Genomic DNA, 27,615 nt, shown 5'->3' with positions numbered 1-27,615 from the left:
ATAGGATAGCCTCATCCAATCAGTTCTATATTCTCGCGCAAAGCATCATGGGTAGGATATTACCCAACAGAAGAGGAAGAAGGGGTAAATAACGGACCCAGCCCTTAAAATACAAGCTTTTATATTCTTTGGTGAGGATTCAGCAATGCAACTGACTATGCTAACAAAGGAAAACAAATGTGATAAAGTTTCACCCGATATAATGGCACTGTTTGTGTTAGCTACGCTGCTATTCATGTTTTACCAAAAAACGCAAATGCCTAGCTAGCAGAACTAGCTCGCGTTCAGGTCCCCACGAAGACAGAAGGGCAGAAAGTGTTGTTGTTGTTGATGATGTGAGGCTCCTGTCAGCTCCTTGCATCCCGATAGCATCATGCATATTAATCTTCCTGTTCTGCGTTGCTGGCTAGCCCCCCCCCCCAGTATTGTAAAGGAAACTGTTTGATCGCATCTCTTGTCTTTTTTTATTTTTTTTATAGGAACTCTTAACTCTTCGACTTTGCTTTACTTTGTGAATGTCGTGTTGCTGCGATCTAACCCGAGCGTTAGTATTAATATTCACGCTAAATTCATACTTTAAGCCAGATATGTTTGAGATAACCATTATGAGCAAGCTGTTGATATTTAATTGTAAGGCGAACCAGATTATAACAGTTCATGATATAATAATGTAATAATAATTAATCACTGTTTAACTAAAATAAGGCATCAATACAGTAAACATTGGTTGAAGATGGCAAAATAAACAACTCAAATTGTACCATGTTAAAATGCCATGTATGATCCTTACATCCCCTGCCTCTATTCCTTCGCCAGGTCAGAAGGCTACAATGACATCAGGCAATATGAGCAGTGATGAAGAGAGGAGTATGAGAGAGTGCGAGCAGTATGTGCAGAAGCACAACATTCAGCAACTGCTAAAGGACTGCATTGTCCAGCTGTGCACCTCGCGGCCAGACCGGCCAATGGCTTTCCTCAAAGAGTACTTTGACAGACTGGAAAAGGTGAGGTGTCAATGTGGCGGTCTCCTCACATAAAGGAGTCTTGTATGCATTCTGCTCTGCTCTGAAGTCGGTTGCCTTCATATTGGATAATATGTGCTGTTGTCTGTGATTTACCCATATGTTTTTGACTTGCTGCAGTTGTATGCTGTGAGCTGTGAGTTTTGATCATTTGGCATGATAACTTCATAATAGTGTCTTCGTGGATTCACCAACCTTCTGGATTAGAAATAACCATTTGACTAGCAATTGATTTTGAAACAGGCAAATATGATATTATATTATGCATGTAAAATGTTGATTTAGAAGTTGGTTTTTCGGGACCATCCAAAATTATTTTGATGGCTTAGAAATATAGAATATCTACAGTACCCCTTTAAAATCTATATATTTCTAAGTAGTTAAGAGGTTTCATGATTTGATTGCTGCAGTACAATACATCAAAGAATGAGAGATTTGAACCATCCACTGACTGACCGCTCACCTGTTGTGCCTCTTTCCTGCGCGGCCAGGAGGAGAGCATGCAGATGCTGCTGCAACAGAAGTCCGCCGGCTCCCGTTCGGACTCCCGCGAGGAGGAGGTCTCCCCTCCCATGAACCCGGTGGTGCGGGGCCGCCGCCGCCGCGGAGCCATCAGCGCCGAGGTGTACAACGAGGAGGACGCCGCCTCCTACGTCCGAAAGGTCAGCGCTGCCACTCTTCACAACTATCAGGAACTCGCTGTTCATTAGCTACATCGTGTACACACGTCCTCCACCGAGATTTAGCGCGGTCGATTCTGATTTGACAGGCCAGACCTGTCGTCGTCTGATCGTCACATCATGTATTATGTACTTGTTTATGTGTGCGGCTCAATGAGGCCTCATTTTGTGTGACTTTTGCGTGGTTCAAAAGCTTGAAAATAATCCTGTGGCTTGTCAGGGATTCCCACAGCTGTTTATCGGCGCGTTGCAGGGTCTCTGCTCAATGACCGACCGTCTCTACCAACAGATTTAACTTTTCATAATATGACGACAATGTCCTCATCCGTTCATGTCAGCATCTGCATTCATTTTGGCAGAAATGATAGGCTGCTATTTTCCATATGTACTATGATATAGACTAATAAAATATATCATTATTCATATTATACATCTATGAAATCAAACCTTGGTCGGTCTCTGTGTTCAAGGAGCTCCGTTCTCTCGTTGTTCACACCTGATCATGACTAAACCTTTCATCAATGAAGAGACTTAAGTCTTGTTTGACTGATTACCAGTTTTGAAAGTATTAATTTAGCAGAATAGCGAAAATTTACTACTGAGTACTGACAGGGAGAATCATTTTCACCCAGGCAAATGATAATAAATATATAAAAGCTGCTATTGAAACAGTTTGCCTTATTAGATTATCTTTAATGGTTTCTTGCCATGTTGCCAAACTTAAGAGGGTTTTTTTCTGATATAGTGTAGTGTCCTTCTAGGCCACGTTCTAGAATGTGCGCTGTTTCGAAAAGAAAATGAACGGAAATGGCCAATGCGATAACACAAGCGGTTTATCAAACTAACAATAAGGACATAAATTTAAAGCAAAACATAACCGCATATTGTTTACATACGAGAGTCAATTCCCCTTCCCACTATAGTTACACAGGTGATGATCATGTAGAAAGTAGGGTACAATATAATAGTAATTATAAGATAACAATTCCTCCAGTTTGTAACTGTCATGACCCGGCTCAACGGCGATGACAAAGACGGGAGAGACGGTGCATAACTTATAGAAAATAAAGATTTATTTACATAACGTAACAACTTAACCAAAGTAACGCCAGTATGAGGTGTGTATGTCAGTAGTTTCAGTCATGTAAATGTGGGTGTATTGATAATGCGATGTGGGGTGTTGTAGAGAATGAATAAATTAAAGGAAAAGCCAAAGCAAACCAAAAAGGTGCGGCCGCCTGCGAAGAGAGCCAAAAGAAGAGCACCCAACAACAAGCAATCAGCTGCCCTTTATCCGGCTGGAGCACCGGGCCCAGGTGCTCCAGATCCAGCTGATGGCATCAGCTGATCACCTCGATGAAGGGTCATATGATGAAGTAGGCGGGGTCGTCACACCCCCCCCCATAAAGTCGGTGTCCCAAAGGGAACACCGGCACACACTAAACAAATTTACCTATAATTATCAAGCTAAACAAATTAACCTGAAATTATCCCCCCCCAAAAAAATATTAATTCAAAGATAAGTAACTGACCAAAAAAAAATTATAATAAATCTAAGAAAAAACACAACTCCACCCTGCCCATGTCCTGTTCCTTTTCCACCTGACCTCAGCAACCCTGGTACCTGAGAAGCAAATTAAGAGAACAGACAGAAGAACATATCACGAACAGCATGAAATGGCATCACTAGTCACATTCACTCATGGCAAAGGAGCACGTGACAGCGCGTCGGCAATGACATTATCCACCCCTTTGATATGCCGAATATCAAGATCATATCCCTGCAGAAACAGAACCCATCTCATTAACCTCTGATTCGGACACCGCAATGACCTTAAAAAGGTCAGAGGATTATGATCCGTGTAAACCACAAGGGGCGCACCTCCTCCCACATAGACTTCAAAATGCTGCAGTGCCAAAACCAGCGCCAATGCCTCCTTTTCGATCACGGAGTAATTAAACTGGTAACGATTGAATTTCCTCGAGAAGAAGCTTACTGGCCTCACTACACCCTGGTCATCTCCCTGCAGCAAAACGGCGCCTGCTCCCACCTGACTGGCATCAACCTGGAGCAAAAAGGTCCGGTCGAATCGCGGTGCTGCCAGAATAGGGGAAGAGCAGAGAACAGTCTTGACCTTATCAAAGGCCTGCTGACATTCTGGCGACCACACAAACTTTGCTCTGGTCTTCAGAAGCTCAGTAAGAGGGAACACTACAGTGGAAAAGTTTCGACAGAACCCTCGGTAATACCCCACCAGACCGAGAAACCGCTGAAGCTCTTTCTTCGTTGTGGGCCGTGGAAACTTTTCGACGGCCATAACCTTCGCTTGAACTGGAGCTACGCAACCTTGCCCCACTACTCGCCCCAGATAAGTAATAGTGGCCTTAGCAAACTCGCACTTGGCTAAATTAACAGTAAGCCTCGCCTCTGCCAGGCGTTCAAACAGCGCCCGGATGCGCTGAAGATGGGAGTGCCATGTATCGCTAAAAATCACCAAGTCATCCAAATAAACGGAACACCCCTCCAACCCGGACACAACTCTGTTCATTAACCGCTGGAACGTAGCGGGAGCGTTTCTTAACCCAAACGGCATTACTGTATAAGAATACAGACCCGACGGTGTAATAAATGCTGCTATCTCCTGAGCACGCTTGGACAGCGGTACCTGCCAATACCCTTTAAGCAGATCGAATTTACTTACAAATTTGGCAGGCCCAACACTGTCAATACAGTCATCCCTTCGCGGCAAAGGGAAAGAATCTGGCTTTGAGACAGAGTTTACTTTTCTCATATCTGTACAAAACCGAGGTGTTTTGTCCTGCTTCGGCACTAAAATACAGGGGGAGGCCCAACTGGAGTTAGACGGCACAGCCATATTATTTTCAACCATGTAAGCCACTTCAGAGTCAAGATGTTTCAGCTTCTCCGGTGACATACGGTAAAAACGTTGTCTTATCGGCTGCGCATCTCCCACCTCGATGTCATGCTCCACCCAATCAGTGCGCGAAGGGACATCACCGAACAGACAGGGAAACTTCCGCACCAAGTCAGCCAGCTCACAGCGTCTAGACTCAGACAAATGGGACAACAGCTTGTCCAAGTTAGACAGAGATTCAGAATTTTTTAAACGACCCCACAGCAAACTGTCATCGGGCTCAGGCACCCCATCTTCATGCCTCACAGCCACTGAACTAGCAACCAGAGCCGGACGCACACCTTCATCAGCCCGACCTGACTCACTACCACGGATGTAGAACGGCTTCAACAAGTTAATGTGACAAAGCTGTTTGGACTTTCTCCGCCCCGGTGTCGCAATGAAATAGTTCAAATCTGAGAGTTTCTCAATGACTGTATACGGACCGGTATACTTAGCCTGAAATGGTGATCCCACAATAGGCATTAATGCCAAAACTTGGTCCCCAGGACTAAACTCCCGCTGCTCTGCGTGACAGTCATAATTTTTCTTCATTTCGCTCTGAGACACCTGCAACTTATCCCGTGCCATACCACCCGCCACGAACAAACGATGCCGAAACCCATTCACAAAATCAATCAGATTTTTCGGCGGCTCAGCATCCACCCAGTTGTCCTTTAACACAGCCAAAGGGCCCCTCACCACATGCCCAAAAACCAAGTCATTCGGACTGAAACCAGTACCCTCTTGTACAGCCTCTCTCGCAGCCAACATCAGCCATGGGAGCCCCTCTTCCCAGTCTCGATCCAGCTCAGTGCAATACGCACGCAGGAGAGACTTGAGAGTCTGATGAAATCTCTCCAACGCACCCTGACTCTGCGCGTGGTATGCCGATGACTGATTGTGCTTAATGCGCAAGGATCTCAACACTTGACCAAACATGTGGGAAGAAAAATTTGACCCTTGGTCACTCTGAATAACCTTCGGAATGCCAAAAACTGAAATAAACTGAGTCAGTGCCTTCACCACGGCTTTAGTTGTAATGGATCTCAGCGGGTATGCAGCCGGATACCTGGTACTTTGGCACATAACTGTCAGTAAATATTTACAGCCAGATTTAGCGCTCGGCAACGGACCGACACAGTCCACAATCAAATACTCGAATGGTTGGCCTATGGCAGGAATCGGTTGCAGAGGAGCAGACTTCACACACTGATTCGGCTTGCCCGTTAGTTGGCACACATGGCAGGTCTTAATATATGCGGCAACATCTCTTTTTACACGCGGCCAAAAGAACTGCTTCAATATATTTAGATACGTTTTCCTAACACCAAAATGCCCACTCTCGTCGTGTGCCACTTTAAGGACCAGAGGCCTAAATTTAGTCGGTACAACCAACTGGTAAACAGCATCCCCCACACCGTCACCATCCAAAACAGCCCATTTCCGAAAGAGCAGTCCACTACGCAAAAAGTACCCACTGGCGGCACCCTTTATCTCGGCAGCAGACAAAACACGACCAAATAATTCATTTAAAGAGGAATCACAGATTTGCTCCTGCAGCAACTCACTCTGTGACACTGGGAAATCAGACAAAGACGGAGCTTCAAAATCATCGTCACCAAGCTCCCCATCTGATAACTCAGGCTCAGCTTTACTCATTGCACGTGTAACCACACAGGCTGAAAGAACCTCAGGTACCTCACTGGGACCCCCGTCAGAGACAGTAAACGGACAGAGCGTAACAACAGGTGAGGGAGAGGCATCAGCCCAGAGGCGGCCGCCAGCCAAGCCGTTGCCCAAAATAAAATGAACCCCCTCAATAGGCAACGCCGGCCGCACTCCCACAGCTACCTCACCCTGCACGAGTTCACAGTCCAGGACCACCTTATGCAAAGGCACGGGTAAAACAGTCAACCCCATCCCTCGACTGAGAATACGGTCCCCGCTGTCCGTCTCCGCGGACAAAGGCAGCACAGACTCAATCATATAAGAATCATATGCCCCTGTGTCCCTCAAGATTGTAACCGGGACTTTAACATCGCTACCAACCAGCGACACAAAGCCACTTCTAATGAAAGGAGCGTATGCCTCCAGAACATCCGGCTCACAGACAGAGGGAAACACATTAGAAACACAGCCACTAACCACCGGAGCAGCAGCCGCCGCCGGCTTAACATTAGAGTTGCTCCCCCTATGTTTAAACCGCAACCCCGGACAATCAGCCTTCCAATGGCCCTTCTCACGACAATAGTTACAGCTTCTGCTGTCAAAACTGCTCCGTGAGTGAGACTCAGCTCTAAACAGGCCAGACTTCCCGGAACGCATCTGGTCAGCCGCCGCAGCACCTCGCCTGCTTCCACCCCAGCCAGAATCATCGCGGCCGGGTGTGCGCTCTCTCGCATCGCCCTTATGGAGGAGCACATACTCATCTGCGGACACAGCCGCTTCTGTAGCAGAGGCAATCTTCCGTTCGTTGATATAGGTCGCAATCCGACCGGGTAGCGTGTTCTTAAACTGCTCCAAAATGACTAACTCACACAAATCATCAAAAGTAGTGATATCAAGCGCACCCAACCAACGTTTAAAATGGGTAGTTAAATCGCGAACAAATTCAACATAGGATTGGCCATTTGTCCTTTCCCAAGCCCGAAAACGTTGGCGATATGCTTCAGGGACAAGCTCATAGGCCTTCAGCACGGCAGATTTTATTTTAAAATAACTACAGCTATCAGCCGCGCTCAAAGACGAATATGCCCCCTGCGCCTTACCTGTGAGGACGCACTGGAGCAGCAGAGCACAGTCCTCCTCAGACCAGCCCCTTGTCGCGGAGACACGCTCAAACAGCACAAAAAACGAGTCAGGATCCTTCTCATTAAACGGTGGCAACAACCGCAAGTTGTTTATGTCAAATACACCCACCCCGCGCACCGACCCCAGACCCCTGCCCCCTCTGACTCTCAGCAACCAGACGATAACCCTCCCGCTGGCGGATCATCTCCAGCTCAATTTGTTTTTTAGCTTCCATCTCATATTTACATTTCTCATGTTCTAACTGCAGCAAGAGGAGCTCTTTTTGCTGCTCAAAAGTCAGCCCCTGAGTCTGAAAAGGCATGCCTACGGTAGGTGGAGAAGCTGGCACCGGACCAGACGTAAGAACTCCCAGGTCAACAAGTTTTAATCGCAAAGCAATTTTAATATCGTCTTTCCGCCTCCTATCTATCACGGCCACCGAATAATGATCAGACAGTTTAAGCAACTGCTCTTTAGTACACTTGTCCAAGGCCTCCTCTGACGGAGCCGCCATAAACGCTTCACATTCAGCCATCACACCTTTATGCCCTAACAGGACCAGCAAGACAGCAAAGTATCCCCATGCGCACTAAGAGGATCCCAGTTTGGAGTTTCCCCGCTATCTAAACATTAACCCCCTAACTAAACTCCCGGCTAGTCTTCATGCAGCGGGCAGTGGTGGGTATTTATGCACTAGAGACCGCTGACCCGGGGAAGCGACTAGCAAGCCAGCAGCTCTCCCGAAATCACGGACATGCTCCCAAGACAATGCTTTAACCACTATGCCGCCACAAAACTACCACGACCCCCGCAACGAACCCAAAGGGAGCGCCGCTATGCCTACAAGGGGAAAACTCCGCACCACACTATGATCCGCACGCTGAGAACAAACACCTGTCAACCGGCACTTTGTTACTGGCATAAAAACTTAAGAGAGCGACTCTGATACTCACCCTGATCCGTCAGTCCACATGGACCGTGAACTCTCCCCTTAATTGCTGAAAAAACACTCGCAAAATGTGCGACAACCGTTTTACACTCAAGGCAAACAAACAAAGGCACATGTGTGCCGGACGTGTGCCACCACCGGCACCGCCCACAAAATCAGCACTAAAGGAGAACACCTGCAGCCAGGCCAAACAAACTCCAAACTCACGTCAAACAAATCTACACATATTTAACTATTCGAAAAACGGACGAGCCCCCATTTTGTCATGACCCGGCTCAACGGCGATGACAAAGACGGGAGAGACGGTGCATAACTTATAGAAAATAAAGATTTATTTACATAACGTAATAACTTAACCAAAGTAACGCCAGTATGAGGTGTGTATGTCAGTAGTTTCAGTCATGTAAATGTGGGTGTATTGATAATGCGATGTGGGGTGTTGTAGAGAATGAATAAATTAAAGGAAAAGCCAAAGCAAACCAAAAAGGTGCGGCCGCCTGCGAAGAGAGCCAAAAGAAGAGCACCCAACAACAAGCAATCAGCTGCCCTTTATCCGGCTGGAGCACCGGGCCCAGGTGCTCCAGATCCAGCTGATGGCATCAGCTGATCACCTCGATGAAGGGTCATATGATGAAGTAGGCGGGGTCGTCACAGTAACAAATATACATAATTGCCATACATGAGTCAAGGAGAATAATTCTCAAACAGACAAGTTCTATAAACCGCATGTGGTTTTCCATTGTCTTGCCTTTAATGAGGTAACCTTTGTCATTGTGTTTTGTTCGAAACTTTTTTGCTGATCTAGTTTTAAGCATGCTAAACTCCCAGAAGAAAGGTTTGGTGTTGAATCTGTAATGTCAACAGTCTCCCTGTGCAGCGTGCCTCACCCATACCTCTCTGGATCACTGTAATCAGCCCATGTTTCACCTTGTGCTGCAGGTCATCCCCAAAGATTACAAAACAATGGCTGCCCTGGCCAAGGCCATAGAAAAGAATGTGCTGTTTGCCCACCTGGACGATAACGAGCGAAGGTAAGGGAACCAATCATAGAACAGAATCTAATTCAGGATGATTTCTTATCTGCGTGATGTTTACATGGAGTTATTCTTTTCAGTGACATATTTGATGCCATGTTTTCGGTCAACTACATCGCTGGTGAGACGGTCATTCAACAAGGTGTGTATAATAATGTTTATTTCCATCTGCCTTTTATTACTTCCATTACTATGATATATAATATATATATAAGTGATGTGATGTGATAAGTGATGATTACACAGCCTAATGTTCTGTTTCTGCATCGTAGGCGACGAAGGGGACAACTTCTACGTCATCGACATTGGAGAGATGGATGTAAGCTGGCCGTGTTATTAAACGTGACACTGTGTGCATGTTTAACTTGATTAAGTCAGTGACTGTGATTATGTTGTACTATTAAATGGGGCTTATGAGAAAGGTAGTATTTGCTAGACAAATGGGTTAAATGAATGTGTAAAGTCTGTCTGTTCAATTGTGACTATAATGAGATATTGTCACCTTTTGTTACTAATAATTGATGAACTGGTGCGCCTCAGTCCTTTCTATGTCCAAGAAAAGTAAAAGAAGCTTCAAAGCTTCAGAGATCCACACAGTCTCAGTCACACGTTGACCCGGTCTGTTTGCCCCGGCCCCCCCGACCCGGTGTCTCCCCCCTCCCTCTGCTCCTCCAGGTGTACGTCAACAGCGAGTGGGTGACCAGCATCGGGGAGGGGGGCAGCTTCGGGGAGTTGGCCCTGATCTACGGGACCCCCCGTGCTGCCACGGTGGGGGCCCGCTCTGACGTCAAGCTGTGGGGCATCGACCGCGACAGCTACAGGAGAATACTCATGGTGGGGCCCCGGTCATCAGCATCATACGCACACGTCTGCCCACTTATCTATCACCTTTTAGTTCCCTTTCGCTCCCAATTAGTTGTTTAGTTCCCAATTAGTTGTTAACATGAACGTTTAACGGGTGGTGGGAGTACTTTGTTTAGTGGGACTCTAAAGCATGGTGGGTGTGAATTGTAAAATTCCTCCTTGCACCATCATGCAAGTCATTTACATTTACATTTAGCAGACTTTTTTTATCCAGAACGACATACAATAAGTACATTTGTCAGAAGAAAGAGAAACAACAGTCTATCGCTGTCGTTACAGTAAGGATGTTCATAGAAACAAGTGCCAAGCACTTACAATTGCTATGTTAGTACATTCCCCATATACCAAATAAAGATAGCTAGGATAAGAGGTAAAGTAGATCTATTTGCGACATGCACAATCTTACAAGTCATAGTATGTAGTAGAGTAGGCATACTCCCGCCAAGCATTTAATCGTACATTTGAAAAATATTTGATATTTTTTAGTGAACACGCAGTTACATTGATAACCACATTTAATATGTTATGAAGCATAGTAATTATTTGCACATAGATGTTTTCTTCAATTCATAAGCTTATGTAGAAACAAGTGATTCATTTTAATGTGCTATTAGGACTCATTATTGTTTTTCCTAATGACACTTTTTTATCGTTTCAGGGGAGCACATTGAGAAAGCGCAAGATGTATGAGGAGTTTCTGAGTAAAGTGTCCATTTTAGGTAAGAGTTTGCAAACATTTATGTAAACATCATGTATACATTTTTTTAATGATGGTAGTAATGTACATCTAGATAACAGTAGTATGCATAGTAGCATATATCTGTTGTATCAAACTTTTTAAGACTTTTTTTAATCCAGATTTATCGATGCATAGTTTTTGTAACTTTGTTTATTTACATTAACACCTCATCTCAAGAGGACTTCTTAAAGTGTTAGTGGACACACTGTTTCAGCACAAATTCGAACACAGATAAAAAAAAACTAAAGGTTTTGGCTGAGAGTCCCTCGGACTGAGTGGGAGGTGTTATCAGCCTGGTTACAGACCACAGCAACTTAGTGATACGAAGTACTGTCGTTGTTTATGAAGGTTAAAATAAGCAACAATTGATATGAAATGCACTCAAACCATGGTGTTACACTAGATTCAAGATTGTTTATTGTCAAATGCACAAATATTGCAGCAGCAGTCACTGGCAATGCAAATCTGGAGTCTCAGGCTCCTTCAACAATGCAATATAGAAAGAAAACGTGTAAGAGGAACAAACTGGACATGAAATAATTAGAATAATATAAAAATATAATAATAACTGTAAACGAAATAGAATACTGGGCATGAAACAATTAGTATAAAATAAAAATATAATAATAACTGTAAAGGAAATAGAATACTGTACATGGAATATAAAATACAAAAATGTGACAAGTGCCCGAGATGCTTCACCCTCTTTTGGATGCGGCCAGCAACATAGTCTGCGGCTAAGACCAAGCCCTGCACACCCACAGACACTGTGCCTTCATGCCTGTGTCCCACTCCTCAGAGTCCCTGGAGAAGTGGGAGAGGCTCACCGTGGCCGACTCGCTGGAGACGGTGCAGTTTGAGGACGGGCAGAAGATCGTGGTGCAGGGGGAGCCGGGAGACGAGTTCTTCATCATCCTGGAGGTACACCGCAGCCCCCTCCCGTTCCTCCACCGCTATGTTCACCACGACTGTGTTCACCATCGCTATGTGCACCACCACTATGTTCCTCCACCACTATGTGTAACCATGTTCACCACGAATGTGTTCACCACAGCTATGTCCACCACCACCATGTGTAACCATGTTCACCACCGCTATGTGCACCACGACTGTGTTCACCACCACTATGTGAAACTGTGTGCACCATCACTATGTTCACCATGACTATGTTCCCCACCACTATGTGTAACTGTGTTATTCACAGCACCACCACTATGTTCACTATGACTAGATTTGCCACGATTATGTCCACGACTATGCTCACCACCAAAATCCAAAGGGGTCCAGGCTCTGTTTCATTAGATCAAGGGGTCCTCTGCTGAACGAGGGTGGAGGACCTCTGGTTTTGTGCTGGTGTAGGCATGGATTTATTTGTGTGTGCGTGTGTGTCCTACATTTCCCAAGATGCACTGCCCCCTCTCACGCTTGGGTTTTGCTGTTGTCGTCGTTCTGTCGTAGGGCTCAGCCGCCGTGCTCCAGAGGAGGTCGGAGAGCGAGGAGTTTGTGGAGGTGGGCCGACTCGGGCCCTCGGATTACTTTGGTGAGTGTGAGCTTCAGATACACCTCGACAGACAGACAGGCACACCACAGGCCTTTCTCCTTTTCTTTCCTCCTCACTCACATGTTCTGTGGTCCTCTCCTCCAGGCGAGATCGCTCTGCTGATGAACCGCCCGCGCGCCGCCACGGTGGTCTCCCGCGGGCCCCTCAAGTGCGTGAAGCTGGACCGGCCCCGCTTCGAGCGCGTGCTGGGGCCCTGCTCGGACATCCTGAAGAGGAACATCCAGCAGTACAACAGCTTCGTGTCCCTGTCTGTCTAACACCCCCCCCTCCCCTCTCCCTCTCTCCTGTCTGTCTAACCCCCCTGCCCTCCTGTTGGTCTAACCCCCCTCCTGTCCCTCTTTTCTGTCTAACCCTCCCTCCCACCTGTCTGTCTTACAGCCATCTCACCTCTCTGTCCTACAACCCTCTCTCCTTTCTGTCTCACCCCACTCCCTCCTGTCTGTCTAACCCTCCGCCCACCTCTGTCTTATAGCCATCTCTCCTCTGTGTCCTCTCCTCTTTTCCATCCTACTCCCCCCTCTATCTCCTGTCTGTCAGGAGGGAGACAGACAGCCCCCCCCCCGCCAGCCCCCTCTGGTCCCCTTCCTCTGCTCTGTTCTGAGGGAGTCCAGGCCCATGTGCTTTTGAGGGCCTACGTTCTCCTCGCATTCGGAGACCTGGACCCGCCATGAGCGTGCCCGGTCCTGTCGGTATAATCATGCCCCCCCCCCCCCCCGCCCCCTTTTTTTGTATTTGTATCGTTTTGAAGGCTCACACACACGTTTCTCTTTCATAGCTTTGATATTGAATTGTATTGAGCTTAGTATTGAACTGTATTGGAGCGAGTGTGACTATAGAGGGTAATTTTTTCATCAATCCAGTATTTGACGGGACAGGTGATAAAAGTGTTGTGCGTCGGCCCAAACACAGGCTGGTGGTGTTATTTCGACATGCCAGGTTGATGTGCTGCGAATATACGCTTCATGGCTGTTGAACCTAGGCGCAGAGTTCTTTTCTTTTGTTCCTGTAAAAGTACACGGATGGTACTGATGTCGCACAGCCCCGTCGAAACCACCAGGCACCCCGCCTTTTGACTCAGACACGGCGCCAAGATGTTTTTCATTCAAAGTGTTAACCCACGTTCAGGCTTATTATGTAAAGGAAGGCGTTGATCTGAATTCCACGTTTTACATGTTTCATTCTTTGGACGGATGTTCCTTTTACTTTACTAGGGACGTGTGCAGTTTGTTTTTCCCTCACTAGACTCTGAGGCCTTGTGCTAGCTCTGTCCCCTCATTCGAACCAAGGGTCGGCTGTCATTCCTCGGCCCTGTGCCCCTCCCTTATGTAGAAGAAACCCGTTAAGACGTCAGTTGATTAGTTTTAGATGCAGAAACAACAATTCAGCAAGAAAATGGCCAAACGCCGCTCTTTGATTGTAAATACAGCTTCTCTGTGAATCTATATATTAGGAAAAAAATGACAAAAATATTTTTTGCACAGTTTGTGATATGTATATCTATATAATTGAAAAAGAAAAGTTTATATCCTAGTTACGTAGCTTTAGTTCCCTGCCATTCCAAGCAAGCACAAGTAAGGAATAGAAAAAAAAAGATGCTACCTCTTGGGAGATCTGTTTGTGTGCGTGTGTGTGTGGGGGTGGGTGGGCGCTCATTTACCATTAGAAGTACCTAGATGGAAATGTTACGTGGCATAGAATCTGAGACCAGGTCAATTTTGTCGTTACATCCAAGGCAGTGCCAAATATAAAGCTATGGTGCTCATGTGTCATAACGTGTATTGAAGGGGGTTCAATGACCACCTCTCCCTCAGCCCCGCCCCCACGCCTCATGTTTTCTTTCTCCTTCCTGTTCAAAAGAGGATCATTACAGTGCTCATCCACGGCCCGGCTAGTGTGTTTTTAGTGTAAAACATTCCAGCAGGGTCTTATAACAAGAATCACCTGCAGTCCAGTGACTCGAGTCACGAAAAATCATCCACTTTTAGTTTGTTCACGTCGAATCACAAGTCCTATCGGTAAAAATGTACCTGCTGTTTCTCATCCCTCATACCAGGAATGTTTGGTTGCTAGGAGACGGGGACGACTTTGTGGTTACTTCATATTGAGATTCCAGTTGGTCACAGAGAGAGTGGCAGTATTTTAGTTAAGTTAAACATTTTGTAATATTCCACGATGGAATTTTTGTGTAACTTGGTCTTCTCAGTTTGTTTGGTCTCTGACACCTTCAGTGAGGGATTTAATATCTTGGTGTGCAAAGGAATCTTGGGTGTTTTAAAGACTGAATGAGTTTCAGATTACTGCAATTGCTGTTAATTTTTAAATGTAAGCCTTCAGTGTTTTTGCTATTAAAAATTCCTGTTATGGCATCAAATTAAATTGTTGTATTTTTTTCCCTTTGACATGGTTCACCAATTATTACAATAGTAAAATATTGTATGGTATTGTAGACAAACAGTTAAAATCATCTTCAAAGATCAATCTCCATGATCTGAAAGAAAATGTAACAAATTATGTTTCATTTTCTAGGTCATCAAAATGTTTAAAACCACTATCTTTGGTTATAGATTAATATTATGTGTGGTGGTCCGTGTCTTTCAGTTATCTTCACTATAATATCACACAGGCTTACTAATGGTCTAGCATATCACTATGAATACGTTTCATATCAAGATAACGGTATCTTTAATTCGGGAATATGGGAGATTGATGTGCTTTTTATTTTATAAAGATAAGGCATAATAACTTAACTAAAACATCTAAAATTTCCCTTCAATAATAATCAAAAAAACATTCAAGTGATATTAGGTCTGTTTAATGCTGGCAATAACGGCAGTAATATTTAACGTATGCCGAATTATCTGACATTGAATCTATGACCATTGCTCCCATTTTACATGTAGGCTACATGAAATCAATGGCTGTTTCAGATCCTTATTCTAGACTAATCTTGACTAGAAGAGCCCATCATTTGGCGCATTGTTTGTTTGTGTGTGAGTGGTATTGATAAAACCATAAGAGAACGACAGACAAATCAATTAGTAACTAGCTATAATTTATTACACCGCTCTGTATTACATTATTTAGTACTAGCTGCGTTAACATAGATTTTTTCAATGTAAAGCCAAATCATTTTGGAAAAAAATTATGAATTTTTAAAGATAATACTGTTGAAAGCCACCAGTCCATCAACAACAATGGACTTAGTACGGCAACACATGGTTCACGTGATAACATCCTGTCACATTCGATTTCAATTCAATTAGTCAGACGCTACAATTTGGATCCCTCCCTTAGTTTCGAGTCACTTCAATTTTGGCCAGCTGAAGTTTAGCATATTCAAGTATCACAACTAACTAAATAAATACTTTATTGGCTTTCACTCTTTGACTGCACAAGGCGCCGCCCGCGTTCCTCTACTTCCTGTCTATCTTGCTCATCATGGCCTTGACGTCGATGGGGGCTGAAGCCAAGGCTGTCTTGGCCGCCTCCGCCTCTTCCTGTTGCCACACGGTGATGGGGTGGACTCCGAGGCTCCTGTTCCGCGCGTTCTGCTCTAGCTGGGCCTCGCTGCCATGGAAACCAGAGATATCACAGTTGTGCGGTGAGATCCCTCACTATTTCACACACTATCTAATCGAGCACTATCCTGTAGGACACCATTAGGTGAAACCGTATTGAGGGTGACACACGCACGCACACACACACGCACACTCACACACACTTATACACATGCACACACGTATAAGTGTGACAAAATCAAATAATAGCAGTTTCAAAGCTAAATAAATAAAAAAAATATGATTAATTAAGTTAATGCAGCATTCTGTCCTACAGAAACCACATTATACATTTACATTTGAATACTTACAATACTATATTACAATATCATAATTTTGTTCAACTTTTAACTTAGCTTTAATGTGTTTATATAGAAAATAGATAAACAACGATGGGATACAGCAGCCTTTCTATGTTACTGCAAAATTGATGGAGTCTGAATTGTGAGACACATTTTGACCAAAGTGCTGAAATTGAAGTCATTATGCAAATGTTTAATAACACTTGGAGGCGTTCCATCCGTAGCAACATGTCCTATTCAAGGCATTATATTTGTAGCATTCTTAACAGCTAAGCTGCTTACCTAAAGTTGTGTGGCTCAGGGTTCAGCGCCCTCTTCTGCATATCCTTGTACACGGGGGATTTCAGGTAGCGGAAGAAGGTATCCTACAGCCCAGAGTCAAAGAGGCACCACAGAGTCAGTGAAACACACAGTATCCATCGGTTAGTCAGGCCATTAGTCGATGAAAATGAATCGCTTCTCATTTTGCCCATTCATAATCACTTGTATTGATTTATTAAGTAAAGATCCACTCTATTCAGAACACACGGGTTGCACGTTATTCCCTATATAAAAAGACCAAATCCAGGAGGGCTATCACAATTCCAACGCAAGATCTACGTCAGGAATGACTTGATGTCTTTTGATGTCTTTAAAACTATTCACATCCTCTCACTCACCATCCATCATATCTGTCTGCAAAGCAGAAGAAAACCTAAATGTTTGGTGCAACATATAACATCATTCATGGAGAACAACGCTTTCTCAGAGTGGATTCTGATGATGTATTTAAAGGTGACATATTATACCACCAGGTGTGAGTGTGATTAGCCGTCTAGAGCGACACTGACGCCGTCCCCCCCCCCACACACATCACCACCAGGGGGGGACACACCTAGTCTCAGCTAGTCGCTGATTTTCAAAACGGCTTGTAACGTTGAATCACACTCACACCTGGGGGTATAATATGTCATCATTAATACTCTTCTCATCCTCTCCCTTACCATCCATCCGTTCTGTCTGTAAAGCAGAAGTCTAAAGGTGTCCCCGTTCAGGGAGTAGGACGCACCCTCAGAGTGGATTCTGATATAAAGCAGAAGTCTAAAGGTGTCCCCGTTCAGGGAGTAGGATGCACCTTCTTCATGAGCAGGAAGACGTGTGTCTGCGCCCCGTCCAGGACGTAGCGGTGGGGGTGGTCCAGGCCCTTCACCGTCAGGCCCATGGTCCGGCCGTCGATGTTGATCCACCGGGGGGCTCCCGGGGCCAGGAAGGTCCTGGTGGTGGGCAGTGTGCAAACACACACACACATAGACAGACACACACACACACACACACAACATTGAATTCGAAACAGATTAGTTGCCATGGAGGATAAGTATTCACTCTGTCGACGGTTAAAGAAATGAAAGTCTGTCATTACTTGAAGATCACTGAGGCTTTGGTCGCTATGGCGGCGGCAGAACCCCACTTCAGCTCCTCTGCTGCTTCCCAGAAGGCCAAGTTCTCCCCTGCACGCACACACACACACACACACACACACACACACACACACACACACACACACACACACACACACACACACACACACACAATATTGAATGACCCACCCCTTCGATAGAATGAAGGAAATCCTAGTGTTGATGAGAATGAAGACACCATGTCATTCTATCATTCTATTCGTACTACCACTAAAACAAAAAAAATAATAATCTTGTATTAGTATTACTATCCTTGTAATAGCAATACTCCAAAATTATAGCTAATACACTCCAATTTTGACAGTTTTCAGCCCACACTGTGTGCTGAAAAACGACTAAACGACTACACACAGATCCAGCTGGAAACCCACCGCTGAACTCCTTCTTCAGGAAGCTCTTGAAGTCGTCCCGCCCGCGCTGGTCGCTCAGCAGCTCGAAGAAGCTGAAGGACCAGCGTTCCACGCGCATCTTTGTGCACTGGTCCACCCTGCAACACAGAGCACCACAAGGCTCCAATTACGACGCTCCAGTCACAACTCTCCAGTCACAAGGCTCCAATCACAACGCTCCAGTCACAACTCTCCAGTCACAAGGCTCCAATCACAAGGCTCCAATCACAACTCTCCAGTCATAAGGCTCCAATCACAAGGCTCCAATCACAACTCTCCAGTCATAAGGCTCCAATCACAAGGCTCCAATCACAACTCTCCAGTCACAAGGCTCCAATCACAAGGCTCCAATCACAACTCTCCAGTCATAAGGCTCCAATCACAAGGCTCCAATCACAACTCTCCAGTCATAAGGCTCCAATCACAAGGCTCCAATCACAAGGCTCCGGCCCCTCAGCAGGGATGGATTAGTGGCCCCCTTGATTGAGGGGGCCCTTTCACGTATGAGGGATGAATTACACAACCCGTGGCATATGATTGAGGGGCCCTATTGAGACATATTACATCATATAACCAATGTTATATGGCTTCAGGGCCCCCCCAGATATCAGTAGGTATAATGTTGTAGAGACAATATTGAAATGGTAGCGTGGAGGCTTGGGCTTCAGGGCCCCCTTTGGCCCTTGGGCCCCTGGGCCTGGGTCCGGTAGGCCCCTGCATTAATCCATCCTTGTCAGCCGGGGAGGAGCCTAGGGACCGGGACCTTGTGGTTCTCATTGGTTGTATTCTTCACTCCAGTCTACTGTAATGCAATTTCCATTCTTTGACTTCCTCTGCGCTGTGTATGCATGTTAACAGTCCCAGGAGGGAGAGGAGAACATGACATGTATAAGTTAAGGGGGGCTAGGTCTTAGCCCCTTGTGTGTGTAAGTTAAGGGGGCCTAGGTCTTAGCCCCTTGTCTGTGTAAGTTAAGGGGGGCTAGGTCTTAGCCCCTTGTCTGTGTAAGTTAAGGGGGGCTAGGTCTTAGCCCCTTGTCTGTGTAAGTTAAGGGGGGCTAGGTCTTAGCCCCTTGTCTGTGTAAGTTAAGGGGGGCTAGGTCTTAGCCCCCTGTCTGTGTAAGTTAAGGGGGGCTAGGTCTTACCCCCTCATCTGTGTAATATAAGGGGGCCTAGGTCTGAAGGGGTTTACAGCATTACCTTCTTATGTTTAGTGTCCAGTAAGTATCGTTGTCGGTTATCCAGGGGTTGCTAGGCAGACAAGGTGCCAGGAAGGGGTCATGACTTTTGTAGGAGTTGACAAACTTAACAAGTCTGCAGATAAGTAGAAGAAAAAAAACAAAAAAACAAAGCAAATATGGTGAGAGTTGAATTCCAACACATTGCTTTTAGCAATGCTTTGACACTTCCTGATCAACAAGCCATACCTTTTACAATATGAATCAGTATAGGCCACTGTGGATGGGTCCAAATGTACTCAGTAACCTGTATATTAGCTTCCATGTATGTGAAACTATGTGAGTTGCTAACCTTGGCTATCCAATTAAAAATGAAATCAGGAATTATTAATAACAAACTTACGCTCCAAGAGACACACTTGACTTTACTTTAGACCTCATGATAGCCTGCTGGTAGAAGATGTTCTGAAAAAAAGAGTGGATTTTTGCTGTCATTTGAAAATCCTTGCAATCCCAAACATTACATTTTTGGCTCAGTCAAAAGATATGACTCACCATCCGCCTGTGTTGGTCAAAGGTGATTTTCTGCGGCAAACACATTAAAAAAAAAGTAAGTAGTTACGGGGATGTCTTTGCATATTCACTGACAGGAACACATACGACATATATAATAACATAATATATAATACAAACTAAAACACAACTCACATATACATGGGAAAAAAAAATATGGCATAGTACTGTACAGTAATTCTACAGTTTGGTGTAAAACACAGATACCAAAAAAAGCATTATGTTTTTTGATGACACATATAAAGTGCTGGGAACTATGCTAAATACACATTTATAATTTCAATCAACCTTTCCCATATTCCAAAAAGTGTTGTTTTGCTGTTTTTCATGCATATTTCGTGTCGCTATCGGCATCAATGAATGTAAAAACGAAATGGAATCAAATCTGTATGAAAGAAGAACACAGACACAAGAAAAGGACTCAGAATTGTGCAGAATATAGCGACACAATTGATGTGACATCCCTCTGCATTCTATGAATACAAGACAAATAAAATTCTAATGGTCAAACAAAGACTGATTCGCTGTGTGCTATCCATGCTCAATGTAGCCTATTGTACAATTTTGAGGACTGGTAAGTCAACAGAGAAAGAAACTGCTTAATCTTCAAGAGGTACAGGTAAGTAGCTTTATTACTTCTTACCGAAGTTGCTCTATATCAAATTCTCACCGATTCAATGTAACGTATGTGTGTGTGTGTGTGTGTGTGTGTGTGTGTGCGTGCGTGCGTGCGTGCGTGCGTGCGTGCGTGCGTGTGTGTGTGCTTGCGCGTCTGTGTGTGTGAGCATGTCTGTGTGTGTGTGTGTGTGTGTGTGAGTGCGTCTGTGTGTGTGTGTGTCTATGTGTGTGTGTGTGTTTCTTGTCTGCATACAGGCTACAGGATACTGGATATAAAACAGGCCAGCCTCTTGTATCCACGGTGACCTACAGTTGGAGGAGTCGTGTGTGTGTGTATGAGCGTTGCTCACCTGTTACCTCCTCTGCGTTTGGGTCAATGAGGCGGTCCATCCCATAGTCAAGGGCACTGTGTGTCCGGCGCTGGGAACACATGTTCAAAACCAGTATGATTTGATCTACAGTCACCTCACACACACACACACACACACACACACAAACACACACACTGCAAAAGTGTGTTCAACTTTAACTCAAACATAAAAGTAATTTAATTATTTAACCATTACACTACATTAGGAAATGCATTCAGTGGACGTTCTAGCTGCATACACAGCATTCTACACATTTTCAAACACATGGATTGTACAGATGAACCCACCACACACACACACACACACACACACACACACACACACACACCGAATAAACACACGCACACACACACACACACACACACACGTGTGCTAACCGGTGGTCTGTTGACGATCCAATAGGCTCTCTCCTGACAGTCCAAGACCACCCGGTCAGGTTTCTTCCTCTCCTTCCCCGCCCTGCCACATCATTTGGACTCTGTTAGTGATACCTGGATACGTTAAAAAACTAAAAACCAGCTGGGTCTATGAGGGTTAATGGCAATAGAGTATCCTTTTAGTTCAGGCAAAAGGCAGAGGTTTTTAAAGATAGATGGACTTTTCCTTACACCGTTGTAGAAGAAGAAGAAGTGTCCGAAATCCAATCCCAACCAAGCAATCGTTTTAAATCAACTAGAGCATTATTCCATGTATAATGTTGAGAAGTCGTTTCCCGTAATACACTTACTTGTACTGCTCAGTGGCCTGCATGACGATGAAGTCCCACTTGTGGTTCAGCCAGGTATGGAGGTGGGTGTAATGTTCCTGCCAAACAACAACAACAACAGTATTTACCCTGCAGCCGTGACCATTTAATTGTTTCATGTTCATTTAATTGTTTGTCCGCTGTTGACACACACACACACACACACACACAGACACACACACAAACAGCGTTATACAGACGGACACACAATCACCCACGCACACACACACACACACACACACACACCGTTATACAGCCAGACAGACAGACACACGCATACACACCTGTTCAAAGGGTTCCAGCATGCCTTTCTTTCGGATATTCTTTTTTGCCAAGTAAATAGCTGCATTGAGAAACATAAAATTATTATTAGAAAAATTATTATTTATTAATTCCACTGAAAAGATTTGACATTGCATATAGCTGTCTGGTTCCTTATATCAACTGGGATGACAGTGTATTAAATTGTGACCAGAGACTCACCATAGTCACAATCCTCGGCAACCCATTTCTGTGTCGGCCAAAAGTATGGTGTCTGAAAGAGAAGGCCAAGCTTGAAATGCACAACTCACAGACACACATACATACATTCATACACTCAGCAGAGGCGGTAACATCGCCGGTAGGCTTAAGTCAGCACACTTCTGTGATTTTGTTTTGTTGCATGGTGAAAAGAAGGAATGTTGCATTTCCAAGTCAAAGGCTTTGTGCAAAGTATTGAGTACAGCATACAGCATGTCGGCCTAATTCAATTCAATATTATAACAGTTCTGTTTGTGATGCATATAATAGTTTTGCATTAGTCATCATGTGTTGTAAATGTATTGAAGTAACTTCTCAATCAATAGATAATATTATTTTCTATTAAAACATTAAAACAGGATTTTGTTTAAATGTATATAATATACTGAAAAGTGCTGTTGAAGCTGTTGAAGTGCTGTTGAAGCTGCCATCGATAAGTTCTAAGCTTCCACTATAGTTTCTTTTAAATCTCTTAAAAATAAATCTGTATGACCTTAAAATAAAAAAAAATCATTGATGCTATCATGTTATGCCTTCTAATCAGAGGTTATGCTATTACTATACGTGTTGATTAATTGTTTTAAATGTTTTATATGCATACGTGTTTTCAGATTTCTGTCTTTGTGTTTGATATGTGTATCTCATTCTCTGTAAAGCACTTTGTCAACTTTGTTGCAAATGTGCATTATAAATAAATACATTTTCTATTTTTATTGTTACTTATTCTTAAAGGTTGTGAGGCAGCCTGCTGGCGGGTTCTACCTGGAAGCGGTACAGACTGCCATCGTTACACATCACCAGCTTCCTGTGGTTCTGCAGAGGGTAGATGTAACCGTAGGCAACCAGCATAGTGCCATAAGCCTGAGCCTCTATAGGGGAGGAAACATGAAGAGAAAGACACAGACAGGCATGTTGAAGGAGAAGGTAGGATTGTGTCATTGTGGCGTGCAATGCAAAACTATTTGGGTAGAATGGCCCTCCGGAGTTCTTACCTTCTTGTGTGACCTTCATTTTGTTTAAAAGCCATGCAATTATGTCTTGACCTGCATAGGAACAGACACATATTTGTCATTTAGTCTATTTCTAAGCCCAATGAGAAATGCAAAAACATGGAGCTATATATCATGGAGGCAGGTAGTTAGGATCATAGGAGATATTTATCATAAAATATAATTTAGTTTAATTATCCCAGACAGGGCATTTCTACATAATTGTATATAATTGGATGTAATTATATCGGAAACACACACACACACATATATATATATATATATATATATATATATATATATATATATATATATATATAATTATTTTGCTTTGGAAGAATTGTGACCTTGTGTCCCTTGTGTCCAGTGGGTTGAGGTTTGACAGGGGAAGACTCGCTGATCTTTCACCTGTCCGTTTCAGAACCAGATTAGAAAGCCTGTGACTGTTAAAGCTCTGTGCAGATCTCATCCAATTGTCCCCAGCTATATATATCTTTAAGTAAGCCACTGCAGTCCGTCAACAGGCTGTTACTTCTCCTGGGACTTTAGGTCAAGCTCTCTATTAAAGAGCAATTTCATTTTTAAAAAATGCACTAAACTTTAACCTTTTAGGAAATTTTCTTGAAAATATCTTTTGCAATTTTATTTTATTTTTCACTGCATTTAGAATCAAAAATTCCCCCTTTCAGTATCAATAAGATGTAGCATTAGGTTATCTTATCTTTTGAGCTATATATAAAGTTGATATAATAATATTAATAGTATTGATACAATTGTGTATGCATGCATATTAAATACCTACACATCATATAATGTAGGTATCACATACTTCATATCATAATATGTATGTATGTATGTGTATGTGTATGTGTGTGTGTGTGTGTGTGTGTGTGTGTGTGTGTGTGTGTGTGTGTGTGTGTGTGTGTGTGTCTCTGTGGATGTGCGCCCCACCGGCAATGACGTTGGGAATGGTGGTGACGTTGAGCTTCTGCTCGGTTCCCTTCAGCCCGCTCTTCGGGTCCTGCATCTCCACCATGTAGGCCTCCAGCTGTAGGAGGAGGGGGTAAGAACATTATTATTGACCTTTTCAAACGATAGGGCAAACCCAAGGGTCCCTCATGAAGCTAAATAGGCTACAGATAGTAGACTGAACTGGTGAGGATAGGGCTACTATCAGGGCCTTGATACATAAAAGCAGCAGAACGTTAATTAGTGTAGTGCCGATTAAGGATGACTGCCCCCGTGTGGTTTCAACACGGTGATAAACATTTGTCGCAATGACAAATGCCATCTTGTGACATGTTCAAATAAAAATGTTCTCTTTAACCAAAAAGCTAATTTTCTGGAACATTTCTAAGTTTAGCCACAGCTAGCCTAATGCCTAATGGGCTTCACTCCCACCAGGGAATTAGACACAAACCGCTCAGTTTGCGTGCGTGCGTGTGTGTGTGTGTTTATTGGAAACACACAGAGGGATGGAAAATGACGAGCATTGAAACATTTGAAATTAAATAATTGTTTAAAGACATCAACCTCGTTATGGTACAACTTAATCCGATTCTGAAAACTACAATAATGACCAAATTTGTCAATATAATATGACTGTGTCAAATATGACAAAGTTACCACTATATACTAGGCATACATACCGATATACTAACCCACTTAGTCCAACGTTTGAGAGACAAAACGTGACAATATCAAAAATATAGCAAATATTTATTGACGATTTCAACTATTAATGAATCCACTCAAAAATTAACCCACCTTTTTGAGGCAATGCATTCGCGAACGGTAATGCTGTCCCCGGTTGGGGCGGATTGTCCTTATCGTCATTTTGAGCGTTAATTAAAAAACGACCACCTCAAGGGAAACCACTGGCTTGCACAGACTCAAGCCTGTTCAACAGTAGTTACCGGACTACTGTTGGCAAAATACATGGGATGGGACTACCAATGGGAAAACACACGACGACAATACATGAATATTCACCGATACGTCACCTCAACGCGTTCTCATTGGTCGCAGGAAAACTGACGTCATGACTCTACAGTCGCGCAGCCAGTCGGAGGCGCGGAACGTCGTATTATTTTTTACCAGCCAACTTGGTTAGAAGACAAGTCCCTTAAAATAAAGAAAATGAAAAACAAAATAAAGATTGAAATACTTAGGTCCAAGTACTTATAGTTTTAAAATTATTTATTGTTTTAAAAGTGTATAACAGAAAGTGTAGCCTCATGTCTTGCAGGAACAGTGTGTGAACAACAGGTGCAGCGTGAGGAGCGACAGGTGAAGTTCAGCATCGCTACCCGGAAGACACTTTAATAGGCTAGTTGATCTGAGAACACCTGTAGGCCTGTCAATTCAGAGATATACTTTGTTCTTCGCAGAAAAGATAAGGTAAAATCCATTGTTGGGCTACTTTAATCGTCTTTACACCAGTGAATGTTGTCGTCTGCGTTCTTGCGTTTCTAAGGGATAAATCAAGGCTTGTTTTCAGCGACGTTGTGGTTATAGGATAAGACTGGTTTCGGCTCGCCTTGTTACCAATGCTTTCTTTTGCTTTAACTAAGGAAGACGTTCAAATGTCATGGTTATTTTCTATATTCAAGAAGAAGGGAACATGGCAATGAAAAAAGTACTATTATTAATTTAAGTATCTGTAGTACCATGGTTTTCTAGGCAGAAACAACAAATCAAATAGCAATGTTGTATTTAAACGAGCATTTTCTAGGGGGCCAAATCTGTTAAAATATTGAAACATTAAAAAAGTAAATGAATAATAACATTAAATGAAGAGCCTGAACACACGGGCCACAGGTTATAAGTAACTCATGTATGTCCTCATGTATGAACATAAAAGCCCGATCTGAATGGCGATAAACTCACAATATTGCAGCTACTTTGTATCGGCATCGAGCAACTTTCTGCCAATAAGAATGAACACTGAAAAATTTAACGTTTCAGACTTATTAAAAAGGAAAGTAGCTTGATTGTGACTCAAATGAAGGATATGCGCCTCATTTGCATTATTGTAGGCCTACTGACGTTTAGAGTTAATGAGTAACCAATACAATCCAAACAGCACTTAACACAAGTGCTTGTGTTAAGTGTCTTTGTAACCTTAAACATAACTTCTGCATTATCCACTATAGTTGGTTTATGCATCAAGGTTATTGTATTTTGATCCTCTCAAAGCTGAGGGCTGAAACGTTTTAGATGAACAACACTATATGTGGTCCACTATCTATAGAAAGCTAATGTATTTTTTTTTTCTTTTTCCATAAGGTATTCCAATGGCTGACCTTCAAGAGGAGTTCCAAGACCAGTTCAACGATGTGGTCTCCAGGCTGCAGTCCCAGAACTTCTTCCAATCAGATTGGGACATAGCGGCTTTCGCTGTGTTCTTCATCTTCATTGGTTAGTTACAACCGTGTCTAGTGACTGTCTTGCTTCAACGTTATATACATTTGTGTGTGTATATATACCATGGTAAACTTAGAGCGCATTAATTGTCGCCTCCATCACGCGAAAACATTCACCACATGAACCGTGCGAGATCCATGTTTGTGTCGTTTTGATTTTTGCAGTTCATGCACAGCCACTGAAATTCAATGTTGTGCCTCTTTCTCTCTCTACACCATCATGGATGCCTGGTATGTTCTACTTTTCTAGGTATGGTTCTACTGTTGGTGCTGTTGGTCCTAATCCGCTGCTGCTGCTGTTGCTGTGGTGATGAGAAGGTAGGCTATGCTAATGCAGGGCACAACACGCACCGTATGGAAATTGTGGCTTTGTATTTGCCTGAAGTGATGTTTTGATGTTATGCTATTGTCTCTCTTCCAGCCAAGAAGACGGAAGGTTGGAATTGAAAACATGGCCCTGGATTCCTGAGCGCAGAGACGACTTAGTTCAATTAGTTTCACACAAGGGGCCAACAATGTTCACGGTCTGTGCGTGCGATCACTGCTTTCTCTCAAGTGCACCTCATGCTATAGGTTGATTATATTCAATCATCTGGTCATCTTTCACATTGTACCCCTTTATGCAACAAATGACACGCATGCATCATTAGAGCACATTTTTCTATTCTATTTTTCTATACGATGGCATACAAATTGTAACCATTAGATGACAAAATGTCAGTTTGAAACATTTTTTAATTGTGTAAATTGTTGTTTTTAAATGTTGCTTTTATGCATAAATGATCTACATAAATGTCTGCAGTCAGTTTGAATGCATAACATTAGGTCCAACAGGCATTTGATCGGACATAAACCACACTGTTTGGTTGGTTGTGTTTTACAAATGAGGAGTTTTGAAATCATTGTTGGTTGGATCTAAAGCAAAGAGAGGAAAA

General features: G+C 43.6%; 3 protein-coding genes across 4 annotated transcripts; 2 read left to right on the top strand and 1 right to left on the bottom strand.

Annotated features, from left to right (window-relative positions):
* Nucleotides 1-53: 53 nt before the first annotated feature.
* On the top strand, nt 54-14,932 carry prkar1aa (protein kinase, cAMP-dependent, regulatory, type I, alpha (tissue specific extinguisher 1) a). Of its 2 annotated transcripts, none has more exons than XM_084483333.1 (11): nt 54-131; nt 817-1,004; nt 1,514-1,684; nt 9,299-9,390; nt 9,474-9,535; nt 9,666-9,712; nt 10,069-10,227; nt 10,916-10,976; nt 11,796-11,917; nt 12,455-12,536; nt 12,642-14,932. In XM_084483333.1, exons 2-11 carry the CDS (start codon nt 831-833, stop codon nt 12,812-12,814), a joined length of 1,143 nt encoding a protein of 380 aa, XP_084339459.1. In that variant the 5' UTR covers nt 54-131; nt 817-830; the 3' UTR covers nt 12,815-14,932. The 2 variants fall into 2 exon arrangements, with proteins under 2 accessions (XP_084339459.1, XP_084339460.1); XM_084483334.1 differs by having other exon boundaries at nt 102-131; nt 822-1,004.
* Nucleotides 14,933-15,970: 1,038 nt separating this feature from the next.
* On the bottom strand, nt 15,971-25,091 carry rgs9a (regulator of G protein signaling 9a; the record flags this gene model as incomplete). Its single annotated transcript, XM_084488364.1, has 17 exons — nt 15,971-16,124; nt 16,699-16,781; nt 17,531-17,669; nt 17,816-17,903; nt 18,245-18,360; nt 19,460-19,573; nt 19,841-19,902; nt 19,993-20,022; nt 20,986-21,048; nt 21,377-21,458; nt 21,727-21,803; nt 22,029-22,087; nt 22,228-22,279; nt 23,029-23,135; nt 23,259-23,309; nt 24,207-24,303; nt 25,023-25,091. The coding sequence occupies 17 exons, from the start codon at nt 25,089-25,091 to the stop codon at nt 15,971-15,973; spliced, it is 1,443 nt and encodes a 480-aa protein (XP_084344490.1).
* Nucleotides 25,092-25,564: 473 nt separating this feature from the next.
* Nucleotides 25,565-27,530, top strand: smim22 (small integral membrane protein 22). The gene is made up of 4 exons (XM_084485197.1): nt 25,565-25,655; nt 26,544-26,675; nt 26,931-26,998; nt 27,102-27,530. Exons 2-4 carry the CDS (start codon nt 26,552-26,554, stop codon nt 27,147-27,149), a joined length of 240 nt encoding a protein of 79 aa, XP_084341323.1. The 5' UTR covers nt 25,565-25,655; nt 26,544-26,551; the 3' UTR covers nt 27,150-27,530.
* Nucleotides 27,531-27,615: the final 85 nt, after the last annotated feature.

Source organism: Micromesistius poutassou (assembly GCF_964030765.1).
Source record: "Micromesistius poutassou genome assembly, chromosome: 1".
Lineage (NCBI taxonomy): Eukaryota > Metazoa > Chordata > Actinopteri > Gadiformes > Gadidae > Micromesistius > Micromesistius poutassou.
Note: the sequence above shows the minus strand (reverse complement) of the source record. Positions and strands in the feature narration are given on the sequence as shown.